General features: G+C 40.6%; 1 protein-coding gene across 1 annotated transcript in view; it reads left to right on the top strand.

Moving 5' to 3' along the window:
• Positions 1-26,938, top strand: part of LOC128661241 (SCO-spondin-like) — a 624,208-nt gene that overhangs the window by 490,136 nt on the left and 107,134 nt on the right. The window contains exons 103-109 of the mRNA XM_053715520.1: positions 1,336-1,382; positions 3,581-3,817; positions 22,776-22,937; positions 23,020-23,136; positions 23,624-23,762; positions 24,068-24,273; positions 25,684-25,854. Coding sequence (XP_053571495.1) covers positions 1,336-1,382; positions 3,581-3,817; positions 22,776-22,937; positions 23,020-23,136; positions 23,624-23,762; positions 24,068-24,273; positions 25,684-25,854 — 1,079 coding nt within the window. The remainder of the gene's footprint in view (positions 1-1,335; positions 1,383-3,580; positions 3,818-22,775; positions 22,938-23,019; positions 23,137-23,623; positions 23,763-24,067; positions 24,274-25,683; positions 25,855-26,938) is intronic.

The following is a 26,938-nucleotide window of genomic DNA, read 5'->3' as shown; positions in this document are numbered from 1 at the left end:
TTATATACAGGGAGTGGTGTACAGATAATATACTTTATATACAGGGAGTGGTGTACTGATAATGTACTTTATATACAGGGAGTGGTGTACAGATAATGTACTTTATATACAGGGAGTGGTGTACAGATAATGTACTTTATATACAGGGAGTGGTGTACAGATAATGTACTTTATATACAGGGAGTGGTGTACTGATAATGTACTTTATATACAGGGAGTGGTGTACAGATAATGTACTTTATATACAGGGAGTGGTGTACTGATAATGTACTTTATATACAGGGAGTGGTGTACTGATAATGTACTTTATATACAGGGAGTGGTGTACTGATAATGTACTTTATATACAGGGAGTGGTGTACTGATAATGTACTTTATATACAGGGAGTGGTGTACAGATATTGTACTTTATATACAGGGAGTGGTGTACTGATAATGTACTTTATATACAGGGAGTGGTGTACAGATAATGTACTTTATATACAGGGAGTGGTGTACAGATAATGTACTTTATATACAGAGAGTGGTGTACAGATAATATACTTTATATACAGGGAGTGGTGTACAGATAATGTACTTTATATACAGGGAGTGGTGTACAGATAATGTACTTTATATACAGGGAGTGGTGTACAGATAATATACTTTATATACAGGGAGTGGTGTACAGATAATATACTTTATATACAGGGAGTGGTGTACTGATAATGTACTTTATATACAGGGAGTGGTGTACTGATAATGTACTTTATATACAGGGAGTGGTGTACTGATAATGTACTTTATATACAGGGAGTGGTGTACAGATAATGTACTTTATATACAGGGAGTGGTGTACAGATTGATTGTTAGGTTTATAAATAAATATGTAAACAGAACCCCTAAACTGAATGCTGGAGGCTTGTTCCCTACAGCCAATCAAATGCTGCACCCATAACGTTATTTGTGCTTTTTGACAGATTAGCTGAGCTGCAGGTTATGTGTGAACATTTATTTGCCTGTTTTGTTTGCAAGTGGATACATTTATTTACATGTCCTGTAACAACTGAGACCTTGCCCACAAGTAAATACAAGGAAAGAAGTGAGCGAGGGCACAGAAGAGACCTTTAATTGAGCCATAATAATATAGCCATGTGGGATAAGGTGACTGAGATCATGTCAGGGTTTTTATTGGGTAATTTAATCAGTGTAATAATGATGAAAACAGGAGCAGCACATAGGAGACATTTACACAAACACATGAGCTTTACATAGAAGTAGCATTACCACAAGGGACACATTTCTGATATCTCATACTGTGCATAAAATGTACTTGCTCTGTCCTTGTCTGTACAGTGTCTGCATGAGTGGCAAGCTGGAGTGTAACAGGAAGAACTGCAGAGGTAAGTGCACGTGTGTCTATATTTATTGTCACACCCAGAAATATACCAGAGTCTTGGAGATGTGGTGTAGGAGAGTCATTGAGATGTGGTGTGGGAGAGTCACTGAGATGTGGTGTAGGAGAGTCACTGAGATGTGGTGCAGGAGAGTCACTGAGATGTGGTGCAGGAGAGTCACTGAGATGTGGTGCAGGAGAGTCACTGAGATGTGGTGTAGGAGAGTCATTGAGATGTGGTGTGGGAGAGTCACTGAGATGTGGTGTGGGAGAGTCACTGAGATGTGGTGCAGGAGAGTTACTAAAATGTGATGCAGGAGAGTCACTGAGATGTGATGCAGGAGAGTCACTGAGATGTGATGCGGGAGAGTCACTGAGATGTGATGCGGGAGAGTCACTGAGATGTGATGTGGGAGAGTCACTGAGATGTGATGTGGGAGAGTCACTGAGATGTGATGTGGGAGAGTCACTGAGATGTGATGAGGGAGAGTCACTGAGATGTGATGAGAGAGAGTCACTGAGATGTGATGCAGGAGAGTCACTGAGATGTGATGCAGGAGAGTCACTGAGATGTGATGGGGGGAGTCACTGCAATGTAATGTGGGATAGTCACTGAGATGTGATGCAGGAGAGTCACTGAGATGTGATGTGGTAGAGTCACTGAGATGTGATGTGGTAGAGTCACTGAGATGTGATGCAGGAGAGTCACTGAGATGTGATGCAGGAGAGTCACTGAGATGTGATGGGGAGAGTCACTGAGATGTTATGCGGGAGAGTCAATATGATGTGATGCAGGAGAGTTACTGAGATGGGATGCGAGAGAATCACTGAGATGTGATGCGAGAGAGTCACTGAGATGTGATGTGAGAGAGTCACTGAAATATGATGTGGGAGAGTCACTGAGATGTGATGCAGCAGAGTTACTGAGATGTGATGCGGGAGAGTCACTGAGATGTGATGTGGGAGAGTCACTGAGATGTGATGCAAGAGAGTCACTGAGTTGTGATATGGGAGAGTCACTGAGATGTGATACAGGAGAGTTACTGAGATGTGATGCGGGAGAGTCACTGATATGTGTAAGGGAGAGTTACTGAGATGTGATGCAGGAGAGTTACTGAGATGTGATGCGGGAGAGTCACTGAGATGTGATGCGGGAGAGTTACTGAGATGTGATGCGGGAGAGTTACTGAGATGTGATGCGGGAGAGTTACTGAGATGTGATGCGGGAGAGTCACTGAGATGTGATGCGGGAGAGTTACTGAGATGTGATGCGGGAGAGTTACTGAGATGTGATGCGGGAGAGTCACTGAGATGTGATGTGAGAGAGTCACTGAAATATGATGTGGGAGAGTCACTGAGATGTGATGCAGCAGAGTTACTGAGATGTGATGCGGGAGAGTCACTGAGATGTGATGTGGGAGAGTCACTGAGATGTGATGCAAGAGAGTCACTGAGTTGTGATATGGGAGAGTCACTGAGATGTGATACAGGAGAGTTACTGAGATGTGATGCGGGAGAGTCACTGATATGTGTAAGGGAGAGTTACTGAGATGTGATGCAGGAGAGTTACTGAGATGTGATGCGGGAGAGTCACTGAGATGTGATGCGGGAGAGTTACTGAGATGTGATGCGGGAGAGTTACTGAGATGTGATGCGGGAGAGTTACTGAGATGTGATGCGGGAGAGTTACTGAGATGTGATGCGGGAGAGTCACTGAGATGTGATGCGGGAGAGTCACTGAGATGTGATGCGGGAGAGTCACTGAGATGTGATGTGGGAGAGTCACTGAGATGTGATGCGGGAGAGTCACTGAGATGTGATGCCCCTTGGTAGATTATCAGACCGTTAATGCCTATTAAACATAATTTCTAGATTGTGTTATATGAAGGTTGCTCAGTGTTGATTATAAGGATGTCCCTGTATCCAGTAGTCATTGACTCACTGATGCTCAAAAATGGACATCCCTATAATATGCTGTATTCCTGGCCCTCAAGACAAATGCTGGTAATCCTGTGCTACATTTTGTGGCACATTCATCCTCCTGGTGTTGCCCTGATAGCTAATGTAGTATAAAATATTTTCATATGTGTCCTTATGATACCTAATAAAACTCTGTTACACAACAAGTAAAACAGATTTGTTCCCTTTATGTCACACCTGCTCACGCTCTACCTAAAACTCACAGTGTGCGTCTTGTGTCTCTAGGGCAGGCAGTGCTAAGCGAGTGGTCTGAGTGGTCACCCTGCAGTCCCTGTGTGCCCTCATATATAGTGGGCTTCCTGCCCCAGAACCACACCTCCCTGGCTCCTCTCTCCTCAGTACAGCAGCGGCACAGGATTTGTCTCAATGCCCAGACTGGCTTCCCTTGGCCAAATGCTACACCAGCTTGTGAAGGAGAACTGACCCAGGAGCGTCTGTGCCCAAATAAGGGGATATGTGAGGGTAAGTGATGTAACCCTGCTGGGGCTGGGTAAGGGTACTAGACTTATGTATGTCAGGGTGCTCACTGATATGTCTGTCAGTCTGTCTGCTTGTATCTAAGTATTATATCTAAGGTACCACATGCTGGGAACTCATTAAGACCTTGCTTATTAATTTCACTTATTCCAGCTAGTATTTCTATCTGTGAGGTAAGTAGACTAACTGATGCTGACCAGGGGCGTAACTAGTGGCATCAAAACAGGATGGCCCGACAACCCGAAGCTTATGGCTGGCCCCTCTATGGGCCCCAACCCCACAAATATAGTGGTAGGGTCTTCACAATGGCCAATGCTGTTGTTCTAGCTGACCTGACTGACAGAACAGAGCTCCCTACCTATATACATCATGTACAGATGTCACTGCTCTATCTGACCTGACTGACAGACCAGAGCTCACTACCTATATACACCATGTACAGATGTCACTGCTCTAGCTGACCTGACTGACAAACCAGAGCTCACTACCTATATACACCATGTACAGATGTCACTGCTCTATCTGACGACTGACAGACCAGAGCTCACTACCTATATACACCATGTACAGATGTCACTGCTCTAGCTGACTGACTGACAGACCAGAGCTCACTACCTATATACACCATGTACAGATGTCACTGCTCTAGCTGACCTGACAGATTAGAGCTCACTACCTATATACACCATGCACAGATATCACTGCTCTAGCTGACCTGACAGACAGACCAGAGCTCACTACCTATATACACCATGTACAGATGTCACTGCTCTAGCTGACCTGACTGACAGACCAGAGCTCACTACCTATATACACCATGTACAGACGTCACTGCTCTAGCTGACCTGACTGACAGACCAGAGCTCACTACCTATATACACCATGTACAGATGTCACTGCTCTAGCTGACCTGACTGACAGACCAGAGCTCACTACCTATTGTGACCTGGGATCTTGGAAACACACAGTCCTCAAAGCTGGAAACACCACACAAGGTTGTAGCTTTATAAAATACAGTCTGTTTATTATCAGGTCTGGCAAAAACAGGCAAAATAAACATAAATAAAACAAAAGAGGCTTGCTCTACTGAGCACTTACGAACAAGTACAACTGTCTGCACTAAGTAGCTTTTCACAAAAGTAATATTGCACAGACCTTTCAAACTTTGTCCTTTAGAGATAATGTCTCTCAGGAGAGTGTTTGCAGTTTCCCTTTACTGCTGGCAAATCTACCTCTCAAACCCTGACTGGGGATTTTATTAGCACCTGCTTTTAATTACCACATGCAGGTGAGTAGCTAGCTGAGTCAGACAGAATTCCTGGACTGGACTTTTTGACATAATGTGCTACCTGCAAACTGCGGGGTGGAGCACTGGCCCACCCTGCTCTCCAAATACTCCACCCCAGGGACCCAGAAATAAATCACATATTTTCTCTATGTGGCAAACAAACTTAACAATTCTCCCTGGGGTTGTCAGACCATACCCCGCACTGCAGCACTTTTGAGGGAATATAGACACCTTCCATTACTATGCCTTGGGTTCTGTCACACATCCTCCCCGCCAGCTCAGACCTAGTGGGGTGAGCGACCATGGCCAAAAGCGTATGCATACGTGAAAGGCCATCAGCATTACCCTGTTTACTTCCTGCCCTGTGTTCTACTGAGAAGAGATAGGGTTGCAAACCAAGGAACCAGCGTGTAACTCTACTATTATCCTTATTTTGACTCATCCATTTGAGAGGTGCATGATCAGTAACTAGTCTAAATTTTCTGCCCAACAAATAATATTTGAGAGTTTCAACAGCCCATTTAATTGCTAGACACTCCTTTTGGGATTCTTCAATTACCCCAAGGTCCAGCATTTTCTTTACTTCTAATTTGATTGCTTCCCTCCGGGCTTCAGGTATTCTATATGGCTTTAGATTTATCCTTTTTCCTGGTTCAGTGACAATGTCATGCTCTGTTATCGTAGTTCTTCCTGGGACTGAGGAGAAAACATCTTTATTTAATCTGATGACGTCTTTTACCTCCCTCTTCTGGTGGATAGTCAGAGTTTCTGAGATATTGACTACGGGTTCATTCTCCTCCATTGTAGGGAGGTCTGCTGTTTTTATAGCCACAAGTGTTTCTCTTTCTTTCCACGGTTTAAGTAAATTCACATAGTAAATCTGTACCTCCTTTCATCTCCCAGGCTGTCTTACTTTGTAATTTACTTCCCCCACTCTGTCAATGACTTCATATGGCCATGCCATGTTGCCAAAAAGTTGTTCTCTACAGTGGGAACCAGGACTAGTACTCTGTCTCCTGGGTTAAACACACGAACCCTGGCATTTCTATTATAGCTGTTCTGCTGGTGCTGTTGTGCATTTTCCATGTGTTCTCTAACTATGGGCATAATGGCTGTCATCCGATCCTGCATCTGAGTTATATGTTCAATCACACTTCTGTGAGGGGTTGACTCCTGTTCCCAAGTCTCCTTAGGTATGTCTAGCAACCCTCTGGGGTGTCTTCCATAAAAAAGTTCAAAGGGCGAAAACCCAGTAGAAGCTTGAGGGACCTCTCAGATGGAAAACATTAAATAAGGCAAAAGGAAATCCCAGTTTTTCCCATCTTTATCAATTACTTTTTTGAGCATAGCTTTAGTATTTTATTAAATCGTTCTAACAGACCATCAGTTTGTGGGTGATATACGGATGTTTTCAGATGCTTTATATGAAGAAGATTACACAACTCCTTTGTAATTCTAGACATAAATGGAGTGCCTTGGTCTGTTAATATTTCTTTGGGAATCCCAACACAGCTGAACATTAACATTAACTCCTTAGCAATTGCTTTTGCTGAAGTAGTACGCATGGGTATTGCCTCAGGGTAATGTGTAGCATAGTCTACTATTACCAATATATACTGGTGCCCCCTTGCAGACTTTACAAGAGGACCCACAAAATCCATACCAATGCGTTCAAATGGGACCTCAATTATGGGTAAGGGCACCAAGGGGCTACGGTATGCTGTAAGAGGGGCAGTTAATTGGCATTCAGGACAAGAAGAACAATAATTTGTGATAGATGCCATTACACCTGGCCAATAAAACCTCCTAAGAATTCTCTCTCTGGTTTTTTCAATCCCCAAGTGCCCCCCAAGTATGTGGCTATGTGCCAGGTTTAATACAGTGTGTCGATATGCCTGGGGTACTAACAGCTGTTTGACAGACTCCTTTTTCCCAACTCTGTACAATTAATCATTTTCCACTTCAAAGTATGGATAGGTGAGCGCTTTATCAGTATTAATGGGGGTGCCATTTCTTATGGAAATATAGTTTCTAGCCACAGCTAAAGTTGGATCCTCCCATTGTGCAGCCCTAAAGTTACTTGGGCTAACCTCTAGGTCAGTTATTTCTACATCAGGTTCAGATATATTAGATTGACCTGTATTATTCTGTTCAGTATTACCTCCAACTAGGGTTTCCATAGGGGTTGAGTGTTTCCCTCTAGCAGGAGTTATTTTGTCTAAGTCATCCCCCAATAAATCAGAAAAGGGAAAGTCACAAATAGCGCCCTCTACTGAATCCGGTGAATTTTCCTCAGCAGCATCCCATAGATTCAAAAAATGGGGAAAATATCTGCCTATTATCATTTCATGGACTAATTTATCCACTAAACCAGCTCTATGATTTATAGGGCCATTTTGCATTTCAATAAGTACTTTAGCAGTTGGATACTTGTGTATGTCCCCATGGACACAAGCAATATCTAGGTTCTGGTAATTATCAATAGGAGTATTTCTCAACAGACCCCTGTCTATGAGCGTAACCATGCTACCAGAGTCCAGCAAAGCTTTAATTTCATTTCCCTCCACCCTTACAGTGCACCAAGGGTGGCCATTCAAACAATCATTTTTGGTAATTACATATACTGAGCGAGAGTACAATGAATAATTGTCTGTCATATTGCCAACATTCCATTCCATAGCAACATCATTCTCAGGGCAGTCCTTTGCAAAATGTCCATACTCTTTACATTGAAAACATTTAATATTAGCATTAGACAACATCTTTGAGGCTATTGTGGACCCTTCCTGCCTCACAAAACTCTTGTCCCTTGCTGTAATGTCCCTCGGGTTGTAAAAACCCATCTGCTCCTCCCGATACCCCCTTTTCCCTGGAACAGTCTTACCCAATTTACTGGGACTCTGGATCTTCGGGGGTTCTAGGTCTTTCCTGGTTGGGGATTTGTAGAAACTCTTCGGCAGTCAAATAGCATTCCACCAGGGCAACTAGACCGTCAGCAGTTTTAGGTTCACTCTGGCTGATCCACCGCCACAGGGAAACAGGCAATCCTCGCAGGAACTGGTTCATCACAAGCTGTTCCACAATGTGACTAGCTGAGTTGACCTCTGGCTGTAGCCATTTCCTGGCAAGATGTATCAAGTCAAACATCTGTGACCGCACAGCTTTGTCTTGACTGTAAGTCCAGGAGTGAAATCGCTGGGCCCTCACTGCTGTCGTTACTCCCAGGTGGGCAAAGATTTATGTTTTTAGCTTTTTATAGTCACTGGCCTGCTCAGGCTCCAAATCATAATATGCCTTCTGAGGTTCTCCACTCAGAAATGGCGCAAGGAGACTTGCCCATTCAGACGCAGGCCACCCTTCTCTTTCGGCTGTCCTTTCAAAAGCCATCAGGTAAGCCTCCACATCATCTGTAGCCACCATCTTTTGCAAATAGTTACTCACTCTCAGAGTCTTAGAACTGTGTGGAATTTCTGCAGCACACCTGCCCAGTCTTTCAGATAGGCCTCGAATCTCCTGCTGCATGGTACGTGTGATATTCTGCTGTTCCTCTCTTTTTGTTAATACCAGTTTTTGTAGCACTGCAATATTTTCTTGCTGGTCAATATCTTCACCTCTATCCTTTAAATCTATCAATTCCAAACCCTTCCATCTAAAATCAGTATCCAAACTATTATGATGTTCCTGAAAATGTCGAGCAATTCCACTAGTTTTAATATTTTCATTCAAGATTCGTGTAATTCCCTATAGGTTTTTCCTATGTAGAATTTCGGACAGGAACACATCACCATATAAACCACTCCAATGCTCTTACATGTTATGTGTTCCTTTTTAGAGCGGGTACTATTGTATCCTATCTATCTATCTATCTATCTATCTATCTATCTATCTATCTATCTATCTATATGTGTGTGACTTCCTTATGTGTGTATATAATATATATATATATATATATATATATATATATATATATATATATATATATATATATATACAGTATAGATATCAAAATAACAAGAGTATTGCATTGAGCAATGATACTTTTTTATTGGACTAACTATACATTTATAAGATGACAAGCTTTTTCCCAGCTTTATTGATAAGCTGTCACTAAACACCCACACTAAACTACACTGTTCTACCCCCTATACCGGCACCCCCGGAGCCCCCCGCAACTAAATAAAGTTATTAACCCCTAAACCGCCGCTCCTAGACCCCGCCGCAACTATAATAAATGTATTAACCCCTAAACCGCCGCTCCCGGAGCCCACCGCCACTCAAATAAACTGATTAACCCCTAAACCGCCGCTCCCGCACCCCGCCGCCACCTACATAATACCTATTAACCCCTATCCTGCCCCCCCTATACCGCCGCCACCTATAATAAATTTATTAACCCCTATCCTGCCGATCCCGTATACCGCCGCAAATAAATAAATTGTTTAACCCCTAAACCGTCGCTCCCGGACCCCATCGCAACCTATATTAAACTTATTAACCCCTAATCTGCCCCCCCTACACCGTCGCCACCTATAATAAATTTATTAACCCCTATCCTGCCCCCCTATACCGCCGCAACCTATAATAAAATTATTAACCCCTAAACTTAAGTCTAACCCTAACACCCCCTATCTTAAATATTAATTAAATACATCTAAATAAATATAACTCTTATTAAATTAATTATTCCTATTTAAAACTAAATATTTACCTGTAAAATAAACCCTAAATAGCTACAATGTAATTAATAATTACATTGTAGCTATCTTAGGATTTATATTTATTTTACAGGTAACTTTGTATTTATTTTAACTAGGTACAATAGTTATTAAATAGTTAATAACTATTTAATAACTACCTAGATAAAAGAAATACAAAATTACCTGTAAAATAAATCCTAACCTAAGTTTCAATTAAACCTAACACTACACTATCATTAAATAAATTATTCCTATTTAAAACTAAATACTTACCTGTAAAATAAACCCTAAATAGCTACAATGTAATTAATAATTACATTGTAGCTATCTTAGGATTTATATTTATTTTACAGGTAACTTTGTATTTATTTTAACTAGGTACAATAGTTATTAAATAGTTAATAACTATTTAATAACTACCTAGATAAAAGAAATACAAAATTACCTGTAAAATAAATCCTAACCTAAGTTTCAATTAAACCTAACACTACACTATCATTAAATAAATTAAATTAATTATCTAGAAGTAGCTACAATTAAATAAACTAACTAAAGTACAAAAAATAAAAAAAACTAAGTTACAAAAAATAAAAAAATATTACAAGATTTTTAAGCTAATTACACCTAATCTAAGCCCCCTAATAAAATAAAAAAGCCCCCCAAAATAAAAAAATGCCCTACCCTATTCTAAATTTAAAAAGTTAATAGCTCTATTACCTTACCAGCCCTTAAAAGGGCCTTTTGCGGGGCATGCCCCAAAGTAAACAGCTCTTTTGCATGTAAAAATAAAATACACCCCCCCCCCCAACATTAAAACCCACCACCCACATACCCCTACTCTAACCCACCCAATCCCCCCTTAAAAAAACCTAACACTACCCCCCTGAAGATCATCCTACCTTTAGCCGTCTTCAGCCAGCCGACCACCGATGGAACAGAAGAGGACATCCGCAGCGGCCGAAGTCTTCATCCAAGGGCACTGAAGAGGTCTTCCATCCGATAAAAGTCTTCATCCAGGCGGCATCTTCAATCTTCATCCATCCGGAGCGGAGCGGAGCCATCTTCAAAGCAGCCGATGCGGAGCCATCTTCATCCAACGACGCCTACTCGCCGAATGAATATTCCTTTAAGTGACGTCATCCAAGATGGCGTCCCTCGAATTCCGATTGGCTGATAGGATTCTATCAGCCAATCGGAATTAAGGTAGGAGAAATCTGATTGGCTGATCCAATCAGCCAATCAGATTCAAGTTCAATCCGATTGGCTGATCCAATCAGATTGAGCTCGCATTCTATTGGCTGTTCCGATCAGCCAATAGAATGCAAGCTCAATCTGATTGGCTGATTGGATCAGCCAATCAGATTTCTCCTACCTTAATTCTGATTGGCTGATAGAATCCTATCAGCCAATCGGAATTCGAGGGACGCCATCTTGGATGACGTCACTTAAAGGAATATTCATTCGGCGAGTAGGCGTTGGTGGATGAAGATGGCTCTGCGTCGGCTGCTTTGAAGATGACTCCGCTCCACTCCGGATGGATGAAGATTGAAGACGCCGCCTGGATTAAGACTTCAATCGGATGGAAGACGTCTTCAGCGCCCCTTGGATGGAAGACTTCTATCGGATGGAAGACCTCTTCAGCGCCCCTTGGATGATGATTTCGGCCGCTGCGGATGTCCTCTTCTGTTCCATTGGTGGTCGGCTGGCTGAAGACGGCTAAAGGTAGGATGATCTTCAGGGGGGTAGTGTTAGGTTTTTTTAAGGGAGGATTGGGTGGGTTAGAGTAGGGGTATGTGGGTGGTGGGTTTTAATGTTGGGGGGGTTGTATTTTATTTTTACATGCAAAAGAGCTGTTTACTTTGGGGCATGCCCCGCAAAAGGCCCTTTTAAGGGCTGGTAAGGTAATAGAGCTGTTAACTTTTTAAATTTAGAATAGGGTAGGGCATTTTTTTTATTTTGGGGGGCTTTGTTATTTTATTAGGGGGCTTAGATTAGGTGTAAGTAGCTTAAAAATCTTGTAATATTTTTTTATTTTTTGTAACAGTTTTTTTTATTTTTTGTACTTTAGTTAGTTTATTTAATTGTATTTAATTGTAGCTACTTGTAGATAATTAATTTATTTAATGATAGTGTAGTGTTAGGTTTAATTGAAACTTAGGTTAGGATTTATTTTACAGGTAATTTTGTATTTCTTTTATCTAGGTAGTAATTAAATGGTTATTAACTATTTAATAACTATTGTATCTAGTTAAAATAAATACAAAGTTACCTGTAAAATAAATATAAATCCTAAGATAGCTACAATGTAATTATTAATTACATTGTAGCTATCTTAGGGTTTATTTTACAGGTAAGTATTTAGTTTTAAATAGGAATAATTAATTTAATAAGAGTTATATTTATTTAGATGTATTTAATTAATATTTAAGATAGGGGGTGTTAGGGTTAGACTTAGGTTTAGGGGTTAATAATTTTATTATAGGTTGCGGCGGTATAGGGGGGGCAGGATTGGGGTTAATTAATTTATTATAGGTGGCGACGGTGTAGGGAGGGGCAGATTAGGGGTTAATAGGTTTAATATAGGTGGTGGCGGGGTCCGGGAGCGGCGGTTTAGGGGTTAAACAGTTTATTGAGTTGCGGCGGGTCCGGGATCCTCAGGATAGGGGTTAATAAATTTATTATAGGTGGCGGCGGTATAGGGGGGCAGGATAGGGGTTAATAGGTATTATGTAGGTGGCGGCGGGGTCCGGGAGCGGCGGTTTAGGGGTTAGCATGTTTAATGTAGGTGGCGGCGGTGTAGGGGGGCAGATTAGGGGTGTTTAGACTCGGAGTACATGTTAGGGTGTTAGGTGTACACACTTCCCATAGGAATCAATGGGATGTCGGGCAGCAGTGAACATGAACTTTTGCTATGGTCAGACTCCCATTGATTCCTATGGGATCCGCCACCTCCAGGGCGGCGGATTGAAAACCAGGTACGCTGGGCCAGAAAAGTGCAGAGCGTACCTACTATTTTTTTTATAACTAGCAAAATTAGTCAGATTGTGCCGAACTTGTGTTCGGAACATCTGGAGTGACGTAAGAATCGATCTGTGTCGGACTGAGTCCGGCGGATCGAAGCTTACATCACTAAATTCTACTTTTGCTGGTATCTAGGGCTTAATAACTAAGTTGAATCAGCCTCGCCACAAATACGCTGCGGAATTCCAGCGTATTTGCGGTTGACAGCTTGATAACTAGGGGCCATTGTATCAATTGTATCCAGAAACACAAAAAAGCAAAGTTCTTTTGCATTAGTTGTATCCAAGTTGAAAAACGAAAAAAAGAGAACAAAGTTCTTATGAATGATTCAGGATATTGTGGAAAGAAATCGAGTTATGGTATTTAGCCCTTGTATCTGATATCCTGTAGATGTAATAGTATTGGCTTGCCAAGAAAACTTATAAATGCTGTTAATGTTTATAGTCCATGTCTTTATCCTGTCACGAAGAGATCACACTTAGAAATTAGCACTGATGAGCATATAATACATTGCTTAGAGAAGACAGTATTGTGCTTCTGAGTGTTCCTTCGAATATACTATCGAATGAATGGCCACAGTAATGTAATGCAAGTTGCCGTATTGAGGCGAGGTATACTCGCACAGCAAATCCAACCTCACACCCTTAATAGTAGATTCACTCACGGTATACTTTTGACACAGCAAATAGTAACTTTATTCTCCCAATCTGTGTCGTAACACAACAATAAATCACAGCCAAAGATTCCTTGTTATGCGATATGGGTAACAGTTTCTAAGATGTAGCTGAAAACCAATAGAAACAGACGATGTTACCTGTGGCGTCTAGATGCTGGTATGTGTAATGTTACCGTGAGACTTGTCACAGATGTAGCCTTCGGTGTGGAAATGGACTGCTGTTACGATATTCCCATCTTGCTCCGTCCATCTGGCAAACCGTTTGCAAAAGTTAGCGTGCAATGTGGCTACAGCAACACAGGTAAGTTCAGGTGGTGGCATCTATGCTGGTTCCGACGCGCGTTTCGGGGACTCCGCGCCTTTGTCAAGGAATGTACAGCTGATAATCGGAAGGTGTTATTTAAACAAATTCAACCGTTTGCCTATTGGATGTTACCTTCACACTCCTCCAAACGCCACAGCATCTACGTATAAACAACTTTTATTCATACTGATATGGCAAACGGATATGAAAAACACTCACAAATATACCACACACACATGATATGTAATGTACAATAATGCTGGATATGCTCTAAATAAATCACACACTTAGTGCACACTATATGAATACAAGTAATCTACGCTAAAACTACTCAAATATAAGAAAGCCCGCACCAGTAAAAAAATTGATTTAAACACAAAATTTACATTAATCTGATGAATGTTTAATGTAAGTGTATATACTAGCCTATAGTTAATTGAAACAATTTATCTGATACAACTTTATATCAGAATATGACAATAAATCATACACTTAGTGCACACTACGCAAAATGTACTCAAATATAAGTAAACCCGCAAAAGTAAAAGAAATTGATTTAAACACAAGATCTCCGTTAATCTGATGAATGTTAAATGTAAATGTATATACTAGCCTATAACTGATTGAAGCAAACAGTCTAGTTTGTCTGATACGACTTGATATCAGAATATAACTAAAATAATAGGTAATCTAGTGGATTTACCCACTATAAGGGGATCATAATGTATGATGACCCATGGCGTCAGGGACACCTCTACATCGGATGGAGATCAACTGTTGACTGTGTATACTACTATGACAAAAGTAAGGGGGACTCATCCCATCCCGATAAGACAAAGAAATATCCTTTATAATGGATTGCCCAGATGCAACTACATGACTGTTTTAAGGTGTATGTAAGAGATATGTGTGCTCATACAATGGATATCAGAGGTGAACATCAATGGATAACATTCAAGAAAGATAGAACTAGTAGAAAGCATATACTGATTAGATGAAGTTCCTCTTCAGTAGTCTCATTCAATAATTCAATATATTTCCGGACCAGTTTGGTATACCTAAGTATTCTAATAACATGGTCACAAGCTGAAGTCCCTTATTGTGAATATTAGATGTCATGATGCACAGTATCATGAATGAAGAATAGGACTATGACTTACTAATAAGTGAGAAGGTAATGTATCTGTTCCCTGTCCTGTGATCTGAAGCACTTATGAATCTCATATGAACCCCGTATTGTCGACTCATCACAATAGATTAGAGGTAACTAATTAAATAAAGTTACCCCAGGAAATATCCATATTTAAACTTTTGGGTACCATGGTATCTAGTTTCCTGATCCACTGGGCTTCTTTCCTGAATAATAGTTTCTGTCTGTCCCCACCTCTACTTAGAGGGGGTACCCCATCAACTATTTGAAACCTCAATTGGCTTTTGTTATGTTAAAATCTCATGAAATGATGTGCTACTGGGGCATCTTCATCATTCTTACCTATCGCTGCTTTATGTTGGCGTATCCTATCTCTGGCCATTTGGGTGGTCTCGCCTACATAGGCTAGGCCACATGGGCATTTTATGACGTATACAACGTACTTAGAAGTGCACGAGAACCGGCCTTGAATAGGAATCCTTTTACCAGAAAGTGGATAGGTGATACTGTCAACTTGTTGCATTGAATGGCACAGGGCACAGTTCATACAAGGAAATGAGCCTTTCTTAGCCAATTCAACTGGTTTCTTTTGAATTGGTTAAGAAAGGCTCATTTCCTTGTATGAACTGTAAAAGGATTGCTATTCAAGGCCGGTTCTCGTGCACTTCTAAGTACGTTGTATACGTCATAAAATGCCCATGTGGCCTAGCCTATGTAGGCGAGACCACCCAAATGGCCAGAGATAGGATACGCCAACAAAAAGCAGCGATAGGTAAGAATGATGAAGATGCCCCAGTAGCACATCATTTCATGAGATTTGCACATAACAAAAGCCAATTGAGGTTTCAAATAGTTGATGGGGTACCGCCTCTACGTAGAGGTGGGGACAGACAGAAACTATTATTCAGGAAAGAAGCCCAGTGGATCAGGAAACTAGATACCATGGTACCCAAAAGTTTAAAGAGGGATATTTCCTGGGGTAACTTTATTTAATTAGTTACCTCTAATCTATTGTGAAGAGTCGACAATACGGGGTTCGTATGAGATTCATAAGTGCTTCAGATCACAGGACATGGAATGGATACATTACCTTCTCACTTATTAGTAAGTCATAGCCCTATTCTTCATTCATGATACTGTGCATCATGACATCTAATATTCACAATAAGGGACTTCAGCTTGTGACCATGTTATTAGAATACTTAGGTATACCAAACTGGTCCGGAAATATATTGAATTATTGAATGGGACTACTGAAGAGGAACTTCATCTAATCAGTATATGCTTTCTACTAGTTCTATCTTTCTTGAATGTTATCCATTGATGTTCACCTCTGATATCCATTGTATGAGCACACATATCTCTTACATAAACCTTAAAACAGTCATGTAGTTGCATCTGGGCATTGGGCAATCCATTATACAGGATATTTCTTTGTCTTATCTGGATGGGATAAGTCCCCCTTACTTTTGTCATAGTAGTATACACAGTCAACAGTTGATCTCCATCCGATGTAGAGGTGTCCCTGACGCCATGGGTCATCATACATTATGATCCCCTTATAGTGGGTAGATCCACTAGATTACCTATTATTTTAGCTATATTCTGATATCAAGTCGTATCAGACAAACTAGACTGTTTGCTTCAATCAGTTATAGGCTAGTATATACAGTTACATTTAACATTCATCAGATTAATGGAGATCTTGTGTTTAAATCAATTTCTTTTACTTTTGCGGGTTTACTTATATTTGAGTACATTTTGCGTAGATTACTTATATTACTATAGTGTGCATTAAGTGTATGATTTATTGTCATATTCTGATATAAAGTCGTATCAGATAAATTAGACTATTTGTTTCAATTAACTATAGGCTAGTGTTATAAGCTTGTATAATGTGGCTATTCCCAGAGAACCTTAAGTAAAACAGGCATATACAAAAGGTTATTACCAAGGGAGATAGCTGGTTTACTTAGTACAAGTTCTTTTTATAACACTTTACAAAATCAAAATAAAGTGAATAAAACAGATGAAATGAAGCCTTTGTATATTTTACACAGTTGTAAAGAGTTGTGTTCTTTAAAGATAGAAGGCAGCAAACAAGCAGCTTATTGGTATTGTCTGAGAAAAGCAGAATTTTATAGCAAAGTCTCTTTATAGTTAAACTTAGAAATGAGAAACTGATTTGCAGTCTGCAGTGTCCATATATCAAGAGGTATCAGGTTACAGCAGGCAGAGTGTGTGATGCAGAGAGAAGGAGAGAGCCAGATTTAACCAGTTGTGAGCACTTTAACAGTTTGTATGTCAGCAGAACTTTGGATAAGAATATATACAGCTAGAGACAATTGTATATAAAATTAATGATACTTGCGAGTGAGTTTAGAACTGCAGAGAGCGAAGTTGGCACTGAGTCACAATGGATCACAGCAGGGAAGATGTTCTTATTTCCTGGTAGAGGTAAACACTCAGTAATGGAGCTGGCTGGAAAATCAGACTGCAGAGTTAACACAGACTTGCAAGAGTTGCTGCCAAAGACTGTTCCTTGAAGTGTAAAGCAGCAGGAAATGCTTCTTAGGTTTAGAAGCTGGAGAAATGACAACAAGGATTTCCTTTAACAGGTACAAAAGCAGGATCTGTAGATTTTAGCTTTAGAGCTTGAAGCAGAGTGGGAACTACAAACTTCAATTATCAAGCAAAGCACAGGTGTACGGAACACACCTTTAAAGGGAGGTGAAGGAGTGGGTTGGTCTTAGTTCTTAAAGCTACAGGAATATGACAGATCCCCCCTTTCAGGGGCGCCCCCTTCCCGGATCCAAACCTGGTTTGTCAGGATGTAGACGATGGAAGGATGTGAGCAATTGGGGAGCATGTAAGTCCCTAAGGGGTATCCAAGAATCCTCCTCATGACCATACCCTTTCCAATGTACTAGATACTCAATTGTTCTACCCCGGCGGCGCGAATCCAGAATTGATTCCACTTCGAATTCCGTTTGATCTTCTATCAGCTGAGGAGAGTCCTCGATGACTTGAGGAATATAAACATCAGATCCTTGATAGGGTTTAAGTAGAGAAACATGGAAGGATGGGTGTATCCTGTAAGATACAGGTAGATCAAGAATCGCTGCATTAGGGTTGATCATTCTTTTTATCTTGAACGGACATATGAACTGGTTAGCCAGTTTTTTGCTTGGTACCTTTAATTTGAGGTTTTTTGTTGAGAGCCAAACTCTATCGCCAACTGAGTATTGAGGTGGAGTTAGATGTTTTTTATCAAAATAACTCTTTTGGGTACATTTAGATTTCTCTAAGTGAATCTTTAGGGAAGTCAAAGTTTGTTTCAAATTAGAGACATAATCCAGAGCATAAGGTGATTTTGAGGTGGAGATGAAGTTGGGTACAGTGGTTGGATGGTAACCATAAGTGGCAAAGAAGGGTGAAACTTTAGTAGAAGAGTTGATGGAGTTGTTGTATGCGAACTCTGCAAGCGGTAACCATTCAACCCAGTCATCCTGGTTCTGTGAGATATAACACCTTAAGTATTGCTCCAAAGTCTGATTCAGTCTTTCAGTAAGGCCATTAGATTGGGGATGAAATGCTGTTGTCATTCTAGAGGAGATTCTTAACAATTTACATAGTGGCTTCCAAAACCTGGATGTGAATTGAGTCCCTCGATCAGTGACTATAGAGGTCGGTAAACCATGGAGTTTCACAATGTGATCAAAGAATGTTTTAGCTGTTGTGATAGCGTTTGGAATTCTCTTAAGAGGTATGAAATGAGAGAGTTTAGTAAGATGATCTATAACCACTAATATGGTTGTGAATGAATTAGATGGTGGTAATTCGACTATGAAGTCCATTCCAATCATGGTCCAAGGGACTTCAGGTATAGGTAATGGTTTTAGTAAACCAAAAGGTCTGTGGTGTTCTTTTTTGCAAGCAGCACATACGTGACAATCTGACACATAGTCCTCAACTGGACGTTTGCCTTGCTTCAGGGTGCGCAAATTTGTTTCTGCTGTTAACTGGGTGTTGCAATCCTCATATAAGACAGCCATCTCCTTAAAAAATTCACTGATAGAATTCAAAATAGGATCATCAGTTTCATAAAACTTATCAGCCCACGAACGGGGATCTCCAGTTAGATAAGAGATGGTAGTACAAACCTTGATCTTGTCAGTATAATATGTCCTGGGCTTCATGGAAAACATCAGCATGCATGCATTTCTGAATTCACGAAAGCGTGTTCTTTCACCAGAAAAAATGCGTGGAGGGTTAACCTGTGGTTCAGGGTGATCAGCCTCTTTCCTTGAAAAGAAATCATTCATTAACCTCTTCAAGGTGTGGTTTTCATTTTTAACTTCAGTCAAACCTTGTGCTAAAATTTCAACTTTCTGGTTTAAGGAAGCTATTTCAATTGCCATTGAGGCAGGATCCATGATTTTTTTATATACAAGCTTTAAACTATAATGTATATATGTTAGTAAATTTCTTTATGGCTTGATAATTCTGTTATAAGCTTGTATAATGTGGCTATTCCCAGAGAACCTTAAGTAAAACAGGCATATACAAAAGGTTATTACCAAGGGAGATAGCTGGTTTACTTAGTACAAGTTCTTTTTATAACACTTTACAAAATCAAAATAAAGTGAATAAAACAGATGAAATGAAGCCTTTGTATATTTTACACAGTTGTAAAGAGTTGTGTTCTTTAAAGATAGAAGGCAGCAAACAAGCAGCTTATTGGTATTGTCTGAGAAAAGCAGAATTTTATAGCAAAGTCTCTTTATAGTTAAGCTTAGAAATGAGAAACTGATTTGCAGTCTGCAGTGTCCATATATCAAGAGGTATCAGGTTACAGCAGGCAGAGTGTGTGATGCAGAGAGAAGGAGAGAGCCAGATTTAACCAGTTGTGAGCACTTTAACAGTTTGTATGTCAGCAGAACTTTGGATAAGAATATATACAGCTAGAGACAATTGTATATAAAATTAATGATACTTGCGAGTGAGTTTAGAACTGCAGAGAGCGAAGTTGGCACTGAGTCACAATGGATCACAGCAGGGAAGATGTTCTTATTTCCTGGTAGAGGTAAACACTCAGTAATGGAGCTGGCTGGAAAATCAGACTGCAGAGTTAACACAGACTTGCAAGAGTTGCTGCCAAAGACTGTTCCTTGAAGTGTAAAGCAGCAGGAAATGCTTCTTAGGTTTAGAAGCTGGAGAAATGACAACAAGGATTTCCTTTAACAGGTACAAAAGCAGGATCTGTAGATTTTAGCTTTAGAGCTTGAAGCAGAGTGGGAACTACAAACTTCAATTATCAAGCAAAGCACAGGTGTACTGAACACACCTTTAAAGGGAGGTGAAGGAGTGGGTTGGTCTTAGTTCTTAAAGCTACAGGAATATGACAGCTAGTATATACACTTACATTAAACATAACATTCATCAGATTAATGTAAATTTTGTGTTTAAATCAATTTTTTTACTGGTGCGGGCTTTCTTATATTTGAGTAGATTTAGCGTAGATTACTTGTATTCATATAGTGTGCACTAAGTGTGTGATTTATTTAGAGCATATTCAGCATTATTGTACATTACATATCGTGTGTGTGGTATATTTGTGAGTGTTTTACATATCCGTTTGCAATATCAGTATGAATAAACGTTGTTTATACGTAGATGCTGTGACGTTTGGAGGAGTGTGAAGGTAACATCCAATAGGCAATCTGTTGAATTTGTTTAAATAACACCTTCCGATTATCAGCTGGACATTCCTTGACAAAGGGGCAGAGTCCCCGAAACGCGCGTCGCAACCAGCATAGATGCCACCACCTGAACTTACCTGTGTTGCTGTAGCCACATTGCATGCTAACTTTTGCAAACGGTTTGCCAGATGGACGGAGTGAGATGGTAATATCGTAACAGCAGTCCATTTCCACACCGAAGGCTACATCTGTGACAAGTCTCACGGTAACATTACACATACCAGCATCTAGACGTCACAGGTAACATCGTCTGTTTCTATTGGTTTTCAGCTACATCTTAGAAACTGTTACCCGTATCACATAACAAGGAATCTTTGGCTGTGATTTATTGTTGTGTTACGACACATATTGGGAGAATAAAGTTACTATTTGCTGTGTTAAAAGTATACAGTGAGTGAATCTACTATAAAGGGTGTGAGGTTGGATTTGCTGTGCTAGTATACCTCGCCTCAATACGGCAACTTGCATTACATTACTGTGGCCATTCATTCAATAGTATATTCGGAGGGACACTCAGAAGCACAATACTGTCTTCTCTAAGCAATATATTATATGCTCATCAGCGCTAATTTCTATGTGTGATCTCTTTGTGACAGGATAAAGACATGCAAGAGAAAGTAAACCCAGAATATGGTCGGCAGTCCGTAATATATGGTCAGCAAAAAAGATGTCTCATAAAGTGCAAAGTGCTAAAGCATGAACTACAATGTTCCTTAATGTACCACTCATTCACTCGCTCCTATGCAGACAGTGGAGCTCTCACTCACCCAATCCCATGGGGAAGGCGGGTATCGCCGTTCGCGGCTGTAGGTTCTGTCCGGACGCCTCTATGGGGGCACGGCCCAATCCTGGCCAATGAAACACACTCTGGAACGAGGCAGAGATCCCTTGCTCCGCCTCAACTTATTCCAGACACCTGTTCCTCCGGTAAAACCAGTATCCCTCCGCCAGTGACGTAGCAGAAAACAGTTCCTGTTAGCAATAGTGAACTGCTGGAAGTAGGACAGCACACAATGCACTCTTTTTTGCAAAATACACAAACTTGTAATGCACAGCAGGAAACAGCCAAACTCTGGACAATGACAGCTTCAATAAGAGAAAGTGGAGGCTGCTTCCATAAAACAATTCCTTTATTGATTAGTTTAAAAACGGCAAAACACAGCAAGGTTAGGACATGGTGTAGAAGGCGCAGCACAGTCTGGCTAGACTGTGCTGCGCCTTCTACACCATGTCCTAACCTTGCTGTGTTTTGCCGTTTTTAAACTAATCAATAAAGGAATTGTTTTATGGAAGCAGCCTCCACTTTCTCTTATTGAAGGATAAAGACATGGACTATAAACATTAACAGCATTTATAAGTTTTCTTGGCAAGCCTAATACTATTACATCTACAGGATATCAGATACAAGGGCTAAATACCATAACTCGATTTCTTTCCACAATATCCTGAATCATTTATAAGAACTTTGTTCTCTTTTTTTCATTTTTTACCTTGGATACAACTAATGCAAAAGAACTTTGCTTTTTTTGTGTTTCTGGATACAATTGATACAATATCTGATCAGTTAAAGATTGAGAACTTTTTTGTTTGCTACCCTTGACTTTTCTTAAAGTCAAACTATCGCTGATTTTTTCTCTTACAGGTGGAGTGTGTCTTCAGTTCCTGGGGACGCCCGGGGGGTGTTGTTTTGTGTACATTCTGATTTGTGATTATTTTGTATGCTTGAAATACACCAATTTTTATTTTCCATATGGTACGAATGTGTTTGGTGGATGGGGTAGGTGTGGATGTGAGTGAGTTCTCATCTACTTTTGTCTTCCTCTATGTAGTATATGCAGATATATACATTCATTAAATTATTTTTTTGCTGATTTTTCTAAGACTCCTTGGCTGGGATTTATTTGTATTATATTAGGATTGAGTCTAGGACCAGACTCCATCCCGTGCCGGAGCACAACATAGCGTATAGGTGGTGCGGTCACTCCTGGAGTATTTTATAAATATTTGCATGTACCATTACAACCTCTTCTGTTTCCCCCTCTCAGATCTTTGCGTGTGGAGCGAGTGGGGAGAATGGAGTCCTTGCCGAGAGCCGTGTAGTGGAGGGTTCCGTGTCCGATGGCGTCATGTGCACCACCCTGTGGAGAATAAACTGTGCCAGGGGCCGAGGTTCCAGTCTGAGAGCTGTAACACAGCAACCTGCCCTGGTAACTATATTTCTCTCTGGTGCCCTATGCAGGACCTGTCTGTCCTTTATCTACCTATAATCCTTGTCTGTTATCATCACAGGAGAGGACTGTGAGGACCGCGGGAAGGCGTTCAAGATGTCCTGTGCCAACCAGTGCCCCCGAGCCTGCACAGACTTGTGGGAACATGTGGAATGTCTGCAAGGACAGTGCAGGACAGGTAGGTTCCCAGATCTTCTAGCTGCCGTAAGGAGCCGTTCTAGACCATGACATTTGGAGATGCAGAAACTCAGCCACAAAGCTAACTATTGAGGGAACAGTGACTATTGATGAGTGACCTCATCCTCTTCAGCATATTCCTGCTTTTGTTTTTTATATCCCCCTTCTCTCCCTCTTACCTCCTTCCTCTGTGTAGGGCACTGTGCATATAAAGAAGGTACTAGCCTGTGAATCCTGGATTGCTGGTACCCATGATTCCTGGGAATGCTTTAGTTATGGATGTGGGTGCAAAGCATTCCTTAGCACCTCTGACACCAATGTGTAGTTAGAAGCCTTAATGACTTTGTCTCAGTACCAGTCTGAGCATTGGCATCTTGCCCTATGAAATCCTATATTGAGGCATTTCTTTCAAACCATCTGAACTCATAAAATAAATGTATTTGATTGAACAATATCACCAGCTTCTTACTGAGGTTTATCCTGTTTAGGCTGCCGATGCCCAGAAGGATGGCTTTTGCAGGAAAAGAAGTGTGTGCCAATCTCAGACTGTAGATGTGGCCTGCCCTCTGCTAATTCCACCCTAGAGTACCACCCTGGAGAAACCGTGCAAGTTGGCTGCAACAACTGGTAGGTGCTTTGCAATAAAACAACTGCTCAAGTGATAATAGCAGGACTGGGTTTTAAATAAATATGTTTAGCCTTAGACGTATTACACTTTTTATCCAGAGAGCTTATTTAGATGTCGTTCAGTAGAAAATGCTATTATGTTATTACGCTGCTGAGATTGTTTTGTTGAAGCTTTTGAGTCTCCATCTACTAAAATATGTTAAAATACTGGGAAGCTCCAGGTCATTCCCATGGTCTCTTCCCTTAAACCATCTTAGTTTAACAGAAAATAACAAAACATTAAGTGCTGCCCTTTCTGTCCCCAGCACTTGTGTAAACGGCACCTTCATGTGCACCAATAAGCAGTGTCCTATCTACGGACCCTGGAGTGATTGGTCTTCATGTTCTGTGAGCTGTGGAGGGGGCCACCGGCACCGTAATCGCACCTGCTATGAGAGGGGCCCAGACGGAGAAGCCTGTGGGACTGAGACACTCGAGGAGGAGGAGGAGTGTAACTCAGCACCCTGCCCAGGTAGGTGATAAACACACAAACTGTGTCATATAGACCGAAATAACAACATATAGCAGTGCAGAGCTTATGTAAACATCCATTAGTGTAACAATAATATATCTATGCACAAGCACTATGTACTTAACTAGAGCGCTGGAACAGCCACAGCATGCATTAGTGACCAGCTGAGTGTAACAATAATATATCTATGCACAAGCACTATGTACTTAACTAGAGCGCTGGAACAGCCACAGCATGCATTAGTGACCAGCTGAGTGTAACAATAATATATCTATGCACAAGCACTATGTACATAACAAGAGCGCTGGAACAGCCACAACATACATTATGTAACAATAATATATCTATGCACAAGCACTATGTACTTAACAAGAGCGCTGAAACAGCCACAGCATGCATTAGTGACCAGCTGAGTGTAACAATAATATATCTATGCACAAGCACTATGTACTTAACTAGAGCGCTGGAACAGCCACAGCATACATTAGTGACCAGCTGAGTGTAACAATAATATATCTATGCGCAAGCACTATGTACTTAACTAGAGCACTGGAACAGCCACAGCAGCTGCAGTTTAGTGACTTGGTGATACTGTTATTTGGTGCTGTGTGTTATGCGCAGGTACCTAATAATATCAGCACATGAGAGCTGGTGGCTAAGACCAGTTAAAGGGATAGTAAACACATTGCGATTTTTGTATAAAATCGTTAGTTATGCATATAACATCTTTGCAACATATTTTCATTATTTATTTTAACCTTTTTCATGTAATTTAGTTTTGAAAACTGATTCTCAGAACTTGAAATGTACCTGGCTAATTATCAAGGCTAACCCGGCTACATATATTTCCCCATTTGGCTTTAAATGATAACAGCTACAAAACAATACATATTATACTAACATTATTACCATGACTAACCTTGTTGTCTGCAGACTAAAGCCAGGACTGGCTCCTCCAAATAAGACAAATGCTGAGCGGAGTTTGGCTATTGATAAATAATTGCAGTAAAATTTGTGTTAATTTGGTTTAAAGATGTTTAGATTTGGCTGATTTGTTATTCTATAGCAGCACAACAGAATTGTCTGTAATTACACAGTGTTTGCTGCCTCTTTAATACTGCAACTTACCCCCTATTTAATCCACACTATCACTCTAACCCTACCTGCTCTGACCTGTTCCCCAATCAGTATTGAGCATTTCCACTCTTCTGATTAGTTACCCCCCCCCCACATATGAACAGACTGAAGCCAATGAGAGAAACCCAAGTTACCCTCTATCCTGATACTTTATCTAAAGTGCAAATAAATGGATCCTTTGCCAGTGGGTGGAGTTGATACAAAATGTTTAAGTCCCAGCTGTCTTTGACCTGACAGGTGTGTAATGCGCCTGTTTAATCACCTCTATTCCAGCTGATTGCGCACTGAGCGACTGGACTGACTGGAGTGAGTGCAGTGTGAGCTGTGGGGGTGGAGTATCCGAGAGAAACAGGACAGTCCTTGTAACAGCTGATATCGGGGGCCAGGCTTGTCCAACCCCACTGGTCATCCACAGGAGTTGCAACTCTCACAACTGCACACCAGGTATGTGAACTGTGTGTATTTGTACGTGTGTGTGTGTTTGTATGTGTGTATTTATTTGTGCATGTGTGTTTGTATGTGTTTGTATGTGTCTATGTGTGTGTATTTGTGTGTATTTATTTGTGTGTGTGTACGTGTGTGTTTGTATGTGTGTATTTATTTGTGCCTGTGTGTTTGTATGTGTTTGTATGTGTCTATGTGCATGTATTTATTTGTGCGTGTGTGTTTGTATGTGTCTGTGTGTGTATTTGTATGTGTGTATTTGTACGTGTGTGTGTGTTTGTATGTGTGTATTTATTTGTGCATGTGTGTTTGTATGTGTTTGTATGTGTCTATGTGCGTGTATTTATTTGTGTGTGTGTGTGTGCGTGTGTGTTTGTATGTGTCTGTGTGTGTATTTGTATGTGTGTGTGTGTTTGTATGTGTGTATTTATTTGTGCATGTGTGTTTGTATGTGTTTGTATGTGTCTATGTGTGTATTTATTTGTTTGTATGTGTGTGCGTATGTGTGTGCGTGTGTGTTTGTATGTGTCTGTGTGTGTATTTGTGTGTATTTGTACATTTGTGTGTGTATTTGTACGTTTGTGTGTGTATTTGTATGTGTTTATGTATTTGTATGTGTGTGTATTTGTACATGGGTGTGTTTTTGTATGTCTGTGTATGTGTACATGTGTGTGTGTGTGTGTATTTGTTTGTGTGTGTATTTGTATGTGTGTATTTATTTGTGTGTGTGTGTGTTTGTATGTGTGTGCGTATGTGTGTGCGTGTGTGTTTGTATGTGTCTGTGTGTGTATTTGTGTGTATTTGTACGTTTGTGTGTGTATTTGTATTTGTTTATGTATTTGTATGTGTGTGTATTTGTACGTGGGTGTGTTTGTGTATGTGTGTGCATATGTGTGTGCGTGTGTCTTTGTATGTGTCTGTGTGTGTATTTGTATGTGTGTATTTGTAAGTGTGTGTGTGTATTTATTTGTGCATGTGTGTTTGTATGTGTTTGTATGTGTCTATGTGTGTATTTATTTGTTTGTATGTGTGTGCGTATGTGTGTGCGTGTGTGTTTGTATGTGTCTGTGTGTGTATTTGTATG

Source organism: Bombina bombina, chromosome 5 (assembly GCF_027579735.1).
Source record: "Bombina bombina isolate aBomBom1 chromosome 5, aBomBom1.pri, whole genome shotgun sequence".
In the NCBI taxonomy this organism is placed as follows: Eukaryota; Metazoa; Chordata; class Amphibia; order Anura; family Bombinatoridae; genus Bombina; species Bombina bombina.
Note: the sequence above shows the minus strand (reverse complement) of the source record. Positions and strands in the feature narration are given on the sequence as shown.